General features: G+C 39.1%; 1 protein-coding gene across 5 annotated transcripts; it reads right to left on the bottom strand.

Moving 5' to 3' along the window:
• Nucleotides 1–1,311: 1,311 nt before the first annotated feature.
• On the bottom strand, nt 1,312–9,771 carry LOC113055424 (phosphomannomutase 1-like). Of its 5 annotated transcripts, none has more exons than XM_026221761.1 (10): nt 9,645–9,771; nt 9,397–9,485; nt 7,473–7,590; nt 5,998–6,074; nt 5,765–5,856; nt 5,580–5,679; nt 5,355–5,430; nt 3,863–3,978; nt 3,612–3,784; nt 1,312–3,388 (listed from the first exon to the last, which is right to left on the bottom strand). In XM_026221761.1, the coding sequence occupies exons 2-9, from the start codon at nt 9,478–9,480 to the stop codon at nt 3,662–3,664; spliced, it is 786 nt and encodes a 261-aa protein (XP_026077546.1). In that variant the 5' UTR covers nt 9,481–9,485; nt 9,645–9,771; the 3' UTR covers nt 1,312–3,388; nt 3,612–3,661. The 5 variants fall into 5 exon arrangements, with proteins under 5 accessions (XP_026077546.1, XP_026077538.1, XP_026077529.1 ...); XM_026221753.1 differs by lacking the exon at nt 9,645–9,771 and having other exon boundaries at nt 1,312–2,220; nt 2,485–2,528; nt 3,624–3,784; nt 9,397–9,611; XM_026221744.1 differs by lacking the exon at nt 9,645–9,771 and having other exon boundaries at nt 1,312–2,528; nt 3,624–3,784; nt 9,397–9,611.
• Nucleotides 9,772–13,849: the final 4,078 nt, after the last annotated feature.

Genomic DNA, 13,849 nt, shown 5'->3' with positions numbered 1-13,849 from the left:
GAACCCTACAGAGACTATAACCAGTCTGATCTCTTTAAGCTCTCGTTGTAGACAAAGCATGCTTTCGTGCCGTCTTGAATATAAACTCTCTCTCTCCCCCACACATACACACACAGTGAGAAAGATGAAGATGATTATTGCAGCATAGCAGTGATAAGTGCATGTGGTAGGCCTACCTTGGGTTCAACAGAGTTCACAGACCATCCAACCATCAGCTCCTAGGAAGCAATGCACTATGGGAAGGCTTTTGAAAGATGAAGGGTGCAGAGACTGCTGCATTACAGGAACGTTTGGATCTGAAACAGACTCTACTCAAGTGCACACATGCAAATATTTCATATCCCACACGACCCTGTGGCCCAAAGAGTCTCAGAACAAACTTCGCATTCACAGAAGTTTACGTAGCGTTCGTTTCTGGGTAAATAAGTCATCTGTAGGTGTAAGAGACGGTTGAACATCCTCAAACTGGACTGGAAAGAATCGAACTGCTTTGGCTCTTATATTTATTGTTCTTTATTTATGCATTAATTTTTGTTGTTAAATAGATGGTGATAGGGTGAATCTCACAAAAAAAACCTGTCCAGAACGTATCATATTCACATTCAGAGTCATATTCACCCCAAAATCAAGAGGAAAAAAACAATTATGTGAAGTGACATTCAGCCAAGTATGGTGACCCATACTCAGAATTTGTGCTCTGCATTTAACCCATCCGAAATGCACACACACAGAGCAGTGAACACACACACACACACTGTGAGCACACACCCGGAGCAGTGGGCAGCCATTTATGCTGCGGCGCCCGGGGAGCAGTTGGGGGTTCGATGCCTTGCTCAAGGGCACCTAAGTCGTGGTATTGAAGGTGGAGAGAGAGCTGTTCATGCACTACCCCCACCCACAATTCCATCCGGCCCGAGACTAGAACTCACAACCCTTCGATTGGGAGTCCAACCCTCTAACCATTAGGCCACGACTTCCCCTGCATAAAGAATATTTTCAGAACAAATTACCCCCAAATTCGTAAAACTGAAAATAATAATGATAATACTTTTTACATTTTGCATGTAAAAGCATCATAAATTGTTATTTTTGTACTGACTTTTAGCATTTAGATGTGTTTTATTCATGCATTTTACAGATTTTTGATTGAATGATCCTAAAAATTGTATTTTCATTATGCCAAATATTTTTTATTTTATTTCAGGATGTAATATTAATCAGACGTAAACATGATCAGGGTTTTGTCCATTAAAGAAACACTCCACTTTAAAAAAAAATAGGCTCATTTTAAACAGTTGAGTTAAACATCGATAAACAGTGCAATATGAAAAAGTTTTATTTTAAACAAACAGACCCGTTCATAATTAATCACCAGGCATATTTGCATTTGCATTTCACATGTATAGGCTATATTTTTGAACCACGAAAATCCTATTACAGTTTTCCTTTCTTCAGGAGTGTTAAAACTTTAAAATGTAACAAATTAAAACATAAAGATCCTCACTAAATGATTTTGTTTAAAAGAATTAAGGTCACCTCATTTCTTAAATCCAGCACCGTTTACATCATTAGTGTAATTTTATGATATGAATCAATTCAAGTTAAAGTGCATTTATGCAATCAGACATGAAGCAACGATATATTTACATTCACAGCACACGCTCAAACACACGACGGATCCTGAATTAGAAACACTGATGTCCGATTAACAAACGCTCAACGCAAGGAAGGTCATAATAAATGCCCCGGAAATCAACCTGGTGTTTCAGCGATGCTGGATTCTCTCAGGAATGATAATATCACATCTAAACTGATTCGTAATCTTAACCACATTAAAAGAGCGATTCCACAAACACAGTCAACTATTAGTTGGCGTTAGATCAGATTTGATCAATTCGGGTGGTCATTCATTCAAAAATATGCAGATTCATTTTCATCATCTTGTAAATATCTCAGAGTCAATCCGAGATCAGAAGCACATTCACTTACTCACAAACATTTCAAATAAGATCACGAGACCATAACAAAACTGAAGCTTAGCGTGGAACAGAGAGAACCGATCACTCGTTTCAACACGCTGTGATTGATCAATGAAGGAGGTTATGTTCACACTGCACTTCTGATGTCACTCCTGATGTCACTCCTGATGTCACTCCTGAAGTCACTCCTGATGTCACTTCTGAAGTCACTCCTGAAGTCACTCCTGATGTCACTTCTGAAGTCACTCCTGAAGTCACTTCTGATGTCACTTCTGAAGTCACTTCTGATGTCACTTCTGAAGTCACTTCTGATGTCACTTCTGAAGTCACTTCTGATGTCACTTCTGAAGTCACTCCTGAAGTCACTTCTGAAGTCACTCCTGATGTCACTTCTGATGTCACTTCTGAAGTCACTCCTGATGTCACTTCTGAAGTCACTCCTGATGTCACTTCTGATGTCACTCCTGAAGTAACTCCTGATGTCACTTCTGATGTCACTCCTGATGTCACTCCTGATGTCTGATGGGGTTGATTAAAGCCACGTTCACACTACAGGATTACAGCCAGTTATTAGGTCACTCACAGAAAACTAGCGGGTGATCAGTGTTCGTCAGTCTTCATGTGTGAACTACTGCATCAAAGAGGCTCGCTGATGAATCAATGTCTAGCATGATAAATATCTGGAGACAACTCGACGTCCTGAGTGACGCCTGAATAATTCACTCAGACAGCAGCATTTATATAAAATCTAAACGCATTACTGTTTCGGACAACGCTGGATTATCTGAGGTGCTAGAAAACCACAGAAACTGGTGCATGTCTTCAGTATCTCACACAACAGGACTGCAATTAACCAGACACATCTGATTCATTATGATCAGATAATGACAAATTTATCTCTGATATTCTGCTGCTCAGCTGCTCTCTATTGCTCTGTTTATTATTAGGATGACAAGTGTTTTTGTGTTGATCTGCTTATTAACACTCAAATGATTGAGATGGACAATCAAATCAAAGGAGGCGGACTTTATCGTTTTAACGGCTGAAAAATGGCGTAAGATGTAGGCTATGGCTAAACATTAATATCAGTCAACTGTTGGACAGAAATGGTAAATGACCGACAGTAATAAGCACGTATTCAAACTACTCAACGTTTTGTCAGATTTCACCGTTTTGAAGAAATCATAATGTGTTTTGTAATAGCCCATATGACTAAACAAGCAGTTCTGTTGAGAGGATGTCAGAACATTTTAAATTAAAATGCATTTTAAATGCATTATTTTACAATATATTGTAAATCCAAACGTTCATTAATCCCTTAAATGCCTTTAAATCGCTTGATTCCTTTAAATATGTAAAGCACCATTAAACAGTTTTGAGATGTCAAGCAGTCCTGTATTCTTTCATCATTCAGAGGATTCGCTGTATTTTAAACACAGCTGTCACTCCGGAAATGTTGCAGTGTGAACGTGGCCACAGTAAAACAAATTTTTTTACTATGAAACGAGGGGAAATCTTTCTATGTAAAAGTAATATTTGAACATTAAATCCGATGGGGCCCTGTCAGTGCTGTTTCGGTGCAGTCCCTTCGGTCTGCAGATCAGCAGAGGTGTGGCTTGGGTGGATCTGCATGTGTTTGCCCACCGTGACCAGCAGTGGGCGCAGGAGTCAGCTGTCCAGTGTCACGACTCATTGGGTGGAGCGCTGAAGAACATCTCCCTGCAGAGCCTCGCCGTGTCTTCAGGGGAGCGGACGGTGAAACCGATGGTACGAGGGTCCTCGAAGATCTCGTAGTCATTTCCACCCTGATCCGTGAACAAATATAACAAATAAATACACATAAACACACATTAATACAGATACACAGCCATTCAATTACGCACCAATGAAGTTTCGTTGCCGAAAAAGAAGATGGTGTCCCATCCTTCCTGCTCCAGGACGTCCAGACAGAGGCGTTTGTCCCAGCCCTCCGGGAAGATGTCGAAACTGATCAAACCCCCTGCAGACAATCACAAAACACACAATAGGAAAAGATTCATTTAAGATCGGTGTAACCTTTAGCATCAGTTTAACTACAAACCCTGAAGCGTTCTTCCAGATAATGTTAAGTAAAGTTTTTAGGTGTTTGCAAACTTCTACCAGGTTTATCCACTAAATCAGATGCCCTCATACCGAACCCTGCCTTCCTAACACGAGCCAGCTGATCTGATCTGAACGGGTTTACATGAGTGGCAGGTACACATGGGTTTTAACTGGTTAAACAGGCTGTATCTCTGACTCCGGTTCATTGTTTACAAAGCATTAACCCTTTAAATTAGAGAATCTATAAAAAAGTAAGTTTGCATCTGTGTTTATGCCACTGAAAATATGTGGAAAAATATGCAATCTCACATCAATGTCTTGCAAAACTGATGACTGAGTGACGAACGAATACACGTTCCTCTAAAAGCCTCAGAGATTATATTTGAGCTTTAATAACTTTCTCTAAATAATGATAACTGGGTTATAAAGTAAAGGTGCATGTTTGTGCAGTTATACTAAAAGAGTTTTAACTTGCTGGGGGTTGGACTTATCAATCAGACGACAGAAGACATGCAGGAGATTGAGTGCAACAGGATTTTCAGCAATGTTTATGATCTTACAGTTCAGCGTAATATCACAAATGATACAGTAGGTTTCATAGGGTCAATCTGTCACTTAATGTGTGTTCCTCCAAAATAAACCCTCCCAGTGGCATTAAAGCAGTGAATCTGCAACCTATTACAGAGAGTTTAACATGTTTACGAGCCCCGCTTCTCACAGTAATGACCCTTTTAGTCTTTGAGACGGTCTGTCTTCAGAGAAGTGAACTGCTGGACTGTTTGTCCTCAGAGTGATTGAAAACAGACGTTAAAACTGAATGATCTTCACACACACACCCAACTCACACAGAGTTCATTAGTGTCCCTCCACTAGCATTCTAGCACTGCCTCAATGGTAGCTAAAGGAACAGCCAATCAGACTGCTCGATCATCTCACACCCCCCCGAAAAAAGAAAGAGACAAAGCCAGTGTGTGTGAAACTGAGCTGGACTTTAGAGGCAAAACTACTGGAAACTGCCTCCAGACTTCAAAGCCAATGCCCATCCGTGTGTGTGTGTGTTTGTGTGTGTGTGTGTCCATATGTGGCAAAGTAAACACTCATTTTCTCTCACGGGTCATTGGTCTGTAAACACACACACACACGAGCGCATCTGATAGCATTTGTTTATCACACTTAACACAGATAACGTGTGTGTGTGTGTGTAATGTGACGTGCAGATACAAACAGCTCTGTTTCAGCGCGGTTCATTTGCTTCCCATCACCAGAGAGCTGGTGATGTCATTTCCTGCTCACCTCTGGTGAACCGCAGACCTTTTCCTGCAAACTCTTCTTGCAGAGCCGCCACAAACTTCTCTCGTATCTTCTCTCTCTGCAGGATGGCACAGTTTGGATTATTTTAAATGTGCGTTAAAGTTTATTAGGGTTTTAAATCAAAACATTCATTTTGTATGGACACCGGTACACTCAACGTTTGGCCAATTCTGGAAAAATAACTTGGTTCTTGTGAACTGAGAATACCTTGTCGATCTCAGAGAACTCGAGTCGCTCTTCTAGCGTGCAGCTGCGTCCGATGGGCGAGATGTTGATCATGCCATTACGAAACTCAATGAACGTCCCTCTGAGAGAAAGAGATTTGGTTTAAATGATTACGTTTGGTGTGCCGTACTGACATGACATCACAGGTGATCACACATCTCTGTTACCGTTTCTTGGGCAGCTTGATGAGCCCCATGTAGCTGAGACAGAAGTTGATGAGGTCCTGCAGTAACTCCTCACCCAGATGATTCTGAATGGCCTGAGAAACAGATTGAGAAGATTCAATAACACACCAATTTGGAATCAACACAGAGAGTTCTGAAGAGTGTCTCTTAAAGTTCTACAAAGAATTCCAATTTGGAATTCTAAGACATTTGAATATTTTCCCATTATCAATCACCTGTTTGGAGATGAGTTTGCCCTCTTTGTATTGCACGGTTCCATTTTCGGCGAAGATGTAGTCAAACTTGTGTATGACTGCAGCGAGAGAGAGCATAACACAACAACAGAATGAGACGCAATCAAAGCACTCTGTTCAGCATATCTTATCCTCATCCTGATAACCTTTACCTTGTTACACAACACACACAAACAAGCTCATTTACACTTAGAGAGCTTTAATGTGAGGTACACAGGAGTCCTGTTTGATCACTGACCGGATGACTTGATGAGGTCAAAGACACATCTGATCAGGTTCTGCCCTTATCTTTACTTTGTTGGATCAGCAGCTATGCTAATGATGTCTGTATTTTGTTTCTATGTTTCGCCACAGGATTCACATCCCGTGGTAACTAGGATTTACACAAGCTCCAGTCTGGATCCAGAACACCTGAGAAGAGATGATGCTGACCCTCAGAGGACCCCAGATGATGCTACCTTGAATCAACAAACAGAACTAACAATTATTGCTAAATGTGTGACTGAATCATATAATAACTTAATTAATAATATTGATAGTTCATCGTCTTGTATTATTATTATTATTATTATTTTTTCTAAAATCCTGTCAAATGTGCTACTACTAAATATTGTAGAAACATCATTTTCTGTAAAGTTGCTTTGTAACGATTTGTTTTGTAAAAAGCGCTATACAAATAAACTTGAATTGAATTGAATTGAGTGGGAATGTAATCGTGAACCGTTTCAGATTAAATCCTGATCTCTTGGTTAATCTAATCAGAGCTGCACAATCATAATGACAACGACAATCATCAATCACTGATGACACAACGAACTGATCTAGATAACTGATAAGATCCAGAGAAGTCAAACAGAAAGTCAAGACTAAAATAACACCTGCAGGTGAGATTAAACCACACATCTGAAAGAGGACTTTTCTTCTTGACAGGAATGAAATTACATTGACATTTTGCATTTATGCATTTGGCAGATGCTTTTATCCAAAGCCACTTACGTTGTATTTAAGGAATAGATTTTATCGTGCATTCACTGGGAATCAAACCCAATGACCTCTGTGTTTCCATCTCCATACTGTTAGATCATGCCTCCATGCCAGAAATATCAGATCCAGCCCCAGATGCCAGATCCTGGCAGAAAATATCTGTTTGTCTGGTAATAGAATAATCTAATATCCTGGCAGTCAGAATTATATTAGCCAGAGAAGAGCAGAAGCGGGAGAAAGAGTTCATTGAGTTATTTTAATTGCGTATGTTTCAGTGCTCAGACTTCGTAATTATGGGATATCAGCTGTTGTGTTGATGTCCGAGTTGACTCGGTGATGCAGTCGAACCAGTTCCTCCACATTCTACATCTGATGCAATATCCAAAACCCATTAAACATGAGTTTGGATAATGATCCCAAAGACTGATGACCGTCTTTAGGGCAGATGTTGAAGAAATGTGTGATTCTCTAACCTTCATCTCCTTCTCCGAGCTGTTCAGCGATTTTGGAATAATCTGATCCACCCACCACGCCGATCTTCACCTTCTTTCTCAAGGTCTGGAAGAACTGGTCCAGCTCAGGGTCGATCTTCTGCAGACACACACACACACACACACACACACAGAGCTACATCACCTCAGTGCCCCTGAAAACTGATTTACGTCTCCATTAAACAGTGGATGCAGCTGAGGTTTCAGAGTATTTCTGATCAGGGGACACACTTTTGGGCAGACTAAATAGTCTAAATTTACTAGTCATCATGTCTGCAGCCCTTATGTTATACTTCACCTTTATGTTTTCGGCAGACGTTTAAGTGCATGTTAGTCAAATTAATGGCGGTGTTGTTTACTGACTGGTTGGTTAAACAAACACACTGTGTGTCAGAGCTGCAGACTGTCATAGACTCAGGCTATCAATGTACATGAAGTCATATCTTCTGTGAGTCATAACAGTGTGCTAGGAGGGTAAGAAAACTCCCAAATGTTTAATGAGGGAGTTTAACAGCATCATGCAGGTGTGGCGGATGAACAATTAAAGGGTCATGAGCTGCATTTTTATTATTATTATTATTATTATGTTATAATGTTCTCTGAAATTCACTTGTGTTAGTGTGGTTTTAAACTTAATTTGCGACATGATGAAACATGATGTTTAGATCTAGATATGTGTTATGAAGGCAATTTAAAGACTATTTTTCATAATTTACACTACAGTGTCTTGTAATCTTGTAATATCATCTGTATTATTGTGTTGATGGAGTAGTCCTGTGTATTTCCTCTCCTCCTACTACAAGCGTGTATCAGTGGGCGGAGCTAAAGAGGCAGTGATGCAGAAGCTGACTTGATCTTCTCCTACGGAGGCGGGGCTTAGCCACACTATTACGTCATAATGTGGCGCATTCCAAAACAAGTCGTTTTCTAAGTTTGGTTTCAATAAAAGCTGTTTATGGACTAACAAGAACGTTTTGAGTTTTGAAACTTACATGATGTTTTTATACATTGACCTGTATGTCAAAAGATCCAGGGGAATTCGATTTCTCAGTTCATGACCATTTTAATTGGTGACACTGTCAAAACACAATTAAGGCTACCCTGACAGTAGAAAGATCTTTCACAAGAAGGATCATGATAAATGAATATTAGCATCCACACATATGCTCCTTTTTTAGCGCACACGTGTGGAAATAATCTCAGCTCGCTCTTTAAAGCAAGGAGATTTTCTGATTGGCTAGTGTTATCATCTAAGAGGTTGAAGAGATTTAAACAACACTATCTTATCTCGTCTTGGTGTGAACGGGCTATTAACGTTGTAAACAGTATTTGTGTGTGTGTGTGTGTGTGTGTGTTAACAACGTTCTGTATAAGCTGTAAAGGTTTTTTTACTTTTCACTTTTAGTACTATAACGTTCCCACGAGTCACTGCTTCTACAGCGGAGGAAAGACTGATGATGCAACATCTGAGCACACTGATACAGCTCATCTGACGTAAATAAACAGTTCATGAGCAGAACGGCATGTCACGTCACGCGGCAGATTTCGGTAACTGCTCATGTAACAGAGCGAACCGAGGGAACACCGAATGTCGCATGTTGTGTTTAGAACGAACCATGAACGAACATTCCAAGAGCGTCGCGTGGGAAACATTGTCTACAGTACAGCTACGTGCAGAACGAGTACTGTACAAACACACAAACACACTCAAGAGACATGCTTCACCTAAACAGATCAGCGAAGTACATAGAAACATAATGTTCTCTTAATAGAAGAGAGGATTTATAGCAGTTTTATAGCCCTTTAAATGTTATGCATCATCTGTTACACTTAATATTATCTAATAAATATTGTGTTGATTTAAAAAAAAAAAGATTTTATATAAATGAACAGTCTCGCATCTTACCTCTCTCGGGTTTGTCAGCGTTCCGTCCACGTCAAACAAGCACAAAACATTTCGACCTCCGGCTAAAATAGACTTCATATCCATTTCTTCTAATCCAGTAGACATTTAAAATTTTATAATAAAACCAAAAAGGACAATAAATATATATAAATCAGAAATGACTCAAGATGAGTCAATGCATAAGAATATAACGAGACACGGTCTTTCATGAAACCGAAAGATAAAAAGTGTATACTGATGAGTCTTACTTCCCAAGGTTACAGTGTATACGGCAGGCTACATCACTGCTGAGGGTGGATGAATCTGCACATGTGGTTCTTTCTGCAGCACTCTCTGTCCTGGGCAGGGTCCGCCCCAGCCAATCACAAGCGCGAAGTCTGGTCACGTGCGCTAAGGGGGCGTCACCTCGCTGTGTGATGAGGAGCTCAGAAGCGTCACAAGCTCCGTCAGTCAAACGCGTCGAGGAGACAGTTCGACCTCTCACCTACTTCATTACATCTCATCATAACAATAACAACAACAGAGAAATCATTACAGAGAATCAAGAAAATAAACAAGAACACAGGCCAAAGAAATACGTGTTTTCAAGTGACTGTGATTTACGTTACATTTAGCAAACGCTTTTATCCAATGCGACTTAAAATGAGAACAAGGGAAGCAATCACAATCAACAACAGAGCAATGACATGCAGGCTAATAAATAAAAAAGGAATAGATCATTTAAATGTTGTAGATTAGGCTAGTCAAGACCCTTTCTCCCAGCCTCTAGCTAAATAATAAAAAAATGGTGGACCATTAGGCAAAGGTAGGTGCCAGCCTCGGGCCCCAAAAAGCCAAGAGCCCCCTAAAATGCTTTTAAATGCGAGATGCGCGTTCAGTGTGGACGAACAAGTGCTGGGTGTGGTGTTAATTACCACAACAAACGTCTGTGCATTCGCGTTGAATGGTTTTTGTTAAACATTAAATATGCTTAAGTTAAAATTTTCATGATTTTAATTAGGCCTTATTTATATATTTTTTATTTTTATAATCATCCAGAAAAAAAAAACCTGAATCCAGACAAATAGGAGCAAATAAAACTTAAAACGGATTTCACAGGGCCCTTTAATTTAATACTAAGTACACATTACATATTATTTTTTATGGTGCTGACTTGTTTTCACACAGGCACACTTCAGTTCGGTTGAAATAATCCTTAAGCATGTAAATGTATAATTTCCTTTAAATGTGTATCTAAAATAAATAAAAAACAAATGTACATTTTAAAGTTTAGAAACAGCTTCTGCCTTGTAGACAAATGCATGGTGAAAATTACCCCAAAGCACCACCTAGTGTCCAACCTACTCCAATATTATTATAACCTGTTTAAATTTGAACAATAAAACAATAAAAAACTAAAATAAATAAATAAATAAAAATGAAAACTACATAACCTAAATGTAAATGGAACTGAAATTAGTCCAAAATAAAAGCATGAAAAGTATTTAGGTAGAGCTGTTTCAATAGGCCTCAAACATTGAAGAAAACACTGAAAAATATTAAACAATTTATGTAAAATGGTTTCTATGCCACCAAATGGCATTCTTCAAACAGGCATCACCTTTATGGGATATGAACATAAAGGGATACTCCACCGAAATTAATTTTTTCATTGATCACTTTTCCCCATGTCGTTAAAAACCGGTAAAAGCTTTGTTTGTTTTTGGAACACAATATAAGATATTTTGGATGAAATCCAAACTGGATTTTATTTGGGTGGTTTATAAACAAAACTTATTTACGTAAGAATAAACAAACAGAGGAAAAATCATACATCAATTTTTATGTAATTAACAGATGTAAGTGTATGTAAAGCAAGAACATAAGCAGCAAATCATAAAGCCACTATGACAGTCAACAAATATGACAGTCATCGGTGTGCTGATCGTCTCCCAAAACATACACTGGAAAATATCTTTGAAAAAAGAGACAGCTGATGGTTTCAGTGAGGTGATGAATCAGGGTTTTGATTGGTTGAGGTCTGTAGTTTAAAGGATTGTTGGATTATCTACTCTCTGTATTAGTTTGTGTTACTCGTCAGAGTTAAACAGGTTGTCCGGTTTTGGCAGTGACGAGGGCGGAGTCTCCCGATTTGGTGGCAGGAAGTGGCAGGCCGTGCAGTGCCCATCCATTACACAGACTCCGCCCACAGGGTCTCTCACTGATTGGCACTTCCTGTGCCTGTCCGTTGACGTGTGGCCAAGGTGACAGGGCTTCCTCTTCCTGTTCTATGGCTGTTGGCATAGACATATAAATACCTAGACGCCTCATTGAACGCTCGACCGCACGTCAACGTCGCCGCCATATTGGAGAGGGCAACTCTCATAAATCACACATCAGGAAAGAAGAAAACATATTTTCCAAAGTTGAACAAGGTATTGGAAAATCCCTGTATGCAGATGACAGTGCACTGTGGAAACGGGGTAGAAATGTGACATATGTGGAAAGCTGTATGCAGAAAGCCATCATAGAAGTGGAAAAATGGGCTAATAACTGGAGCTTTAGAATGTCTGTTGAAAAAAACAAAAGCAATATGTTTTTCTAAGAAAAAGTAATTACCAAGTACTAAACTTAAGTTACATGATAAGGTATTAGAACAGGTCTCAGAAGTTAGGTTCCTTGGGATCTGGATGGATTCTAGACTTACTTTTGCGTCACACATCAAGAAAGTGGTTGAAAAATGTAAAAAAGGGAGTTAATGTTCTCAGGTGTCTTGCAGGAGTATATTGGGGGGCAACTCTGTATTCTTTAAAGAGAATTTACTGTGCAATGATAAGGCCAATTATTGATTATAGTGGCATAGTATACAGTTCAGCAGCACCTTCCATACTAAAGAAAGTAAATGGAGTACAATCCCAAGCACTGAGATTAGCATGTGGGGCATTTAAAACATCTCCAATCTCTGCTTTGCAGGTTGAAATGGCAGAAATGCCTTTAGAAATTAGAAGAATTAAGCTGAAAATGGGGTATTGGTGCTCCGGACAGGGAGGGACATGCAGATGCTCATCCAGTAAAAGATGTGGTAAAAGAAAGTTGGGAGCATGAATATGCAAGTTTTAATAGTTTTGGATGGAATGCCGATAAAGTTGCCAAAGACATTGGAATAGATGGTATAGTCATGAATCATACGGTAATTACACCAAGTGTACCCCCTTGGATGTACAAAATGCCTTTAGTGGATCTACAATTAAACATCATAAAGAATGAAAAGGGAATATATCATCTTTATGGGTACCAGCTCATGTTGGAGTTGAGGGAAATGAGATGGACAAACTGGCAAAGACGGGATTAAAAAAGGATGAAGTCGACATAGAGATTCCATTAAGCAAAGCTGAAGCTAAGTGCATTGTAAGAAAAGCTGTTGTAAATATCTGGCAAGACAACTGGAATAAGGAGTTAAAAGGAAGACATCTGTACAATATTCAGGATACAGTGGGGAGTGAAAGGAGAAAATAAGAATCGAGAAGAGATGATACAATTATCTCGAGGATATGCATTGGGCACACCAGATTAAATTATTATTTACACATGTTAGGTAAAAGTGAGACAGAATGCATCCATTGTGGGGTGGCAGAAACAGTGGAGCATGTGCTTGTTCAATGTCTAGCATATAATGAGGAACGAGCTCAACTTGTGGAAGATCTAAACTAAAGGAACTGAAAGTTCAGCTAGCAATAAAATATTTATTTCAGAGTGCACAGATACAACCAAAAGTGTACACTATTTTATTTAAATATTTGAGAGATACACGGTTGATAAACAGAATATAAGGTTACACAAATAACTTTGTGTGTGTGTGTGTGTGTATTACTAGATAATAGTTTTCCATTCCATGGTATTCACACTCCATCCCAGTAGGTGGCGGAAATGCACCAAAAGCTGGTTTGCCAACCGCCAATAAACAATAAAGAAGAAGAAGAAGAAAACATACCTGACTCACCGACAGATTGGACACCTACAAACCGTCACACGATAATAAAAACAGATCTCGGGGTGTTATCTTTCACAGGTAAGACTCAGCTGCTCTTTCTCGATGTTTTTTGGTCATTTTTAACATTATGTTGACAGCCAGCGTAAGACTATTAATAAATAGCTAGCGATATGGCTAACGTAGTTAGCAGTGAAAGCTGACTTCATAAGAATTCAAAGTTTAAATGAATTCTTATTACGTTTTAACTTATATTGCCGTTTATATAATAAACTAAATGGTGTATGAGCACAATATACAGAGTGAGCCCCTGTCTAGATGAATGATGGAGATAAAGCTTCTCTCTTTAATTTCACTACCGTTACTTATTTACAAAGATGAAGTGGTAAGTCCTGGTCCTTTAGTTAATGTTAGTTAATTCATTAACGAACATGAACAAACAATGAACAATACATTTATTACTGTATTCATCTTTGATCATGTTAG

This window comes from Carassius auratus, chromosome 3 (genome assembly GCF_003368295.1).
Source record: "Carassius auratus strain Wakin chromosome 3, ASM336829v1, whole genome shotgun sequence".
Classification (NCBI taxonomy): Eukaryota; Metazoa; Chordata; class Actinopteri; order Cypriniformes; family Cyprinidae; genus Carassius; species Carassius auratus.
The sequence above is the reverse complement of the archived record's forward strand: the minus strand, read 5'-3'. Positions and strand labels throughout refer to the sequence as shown.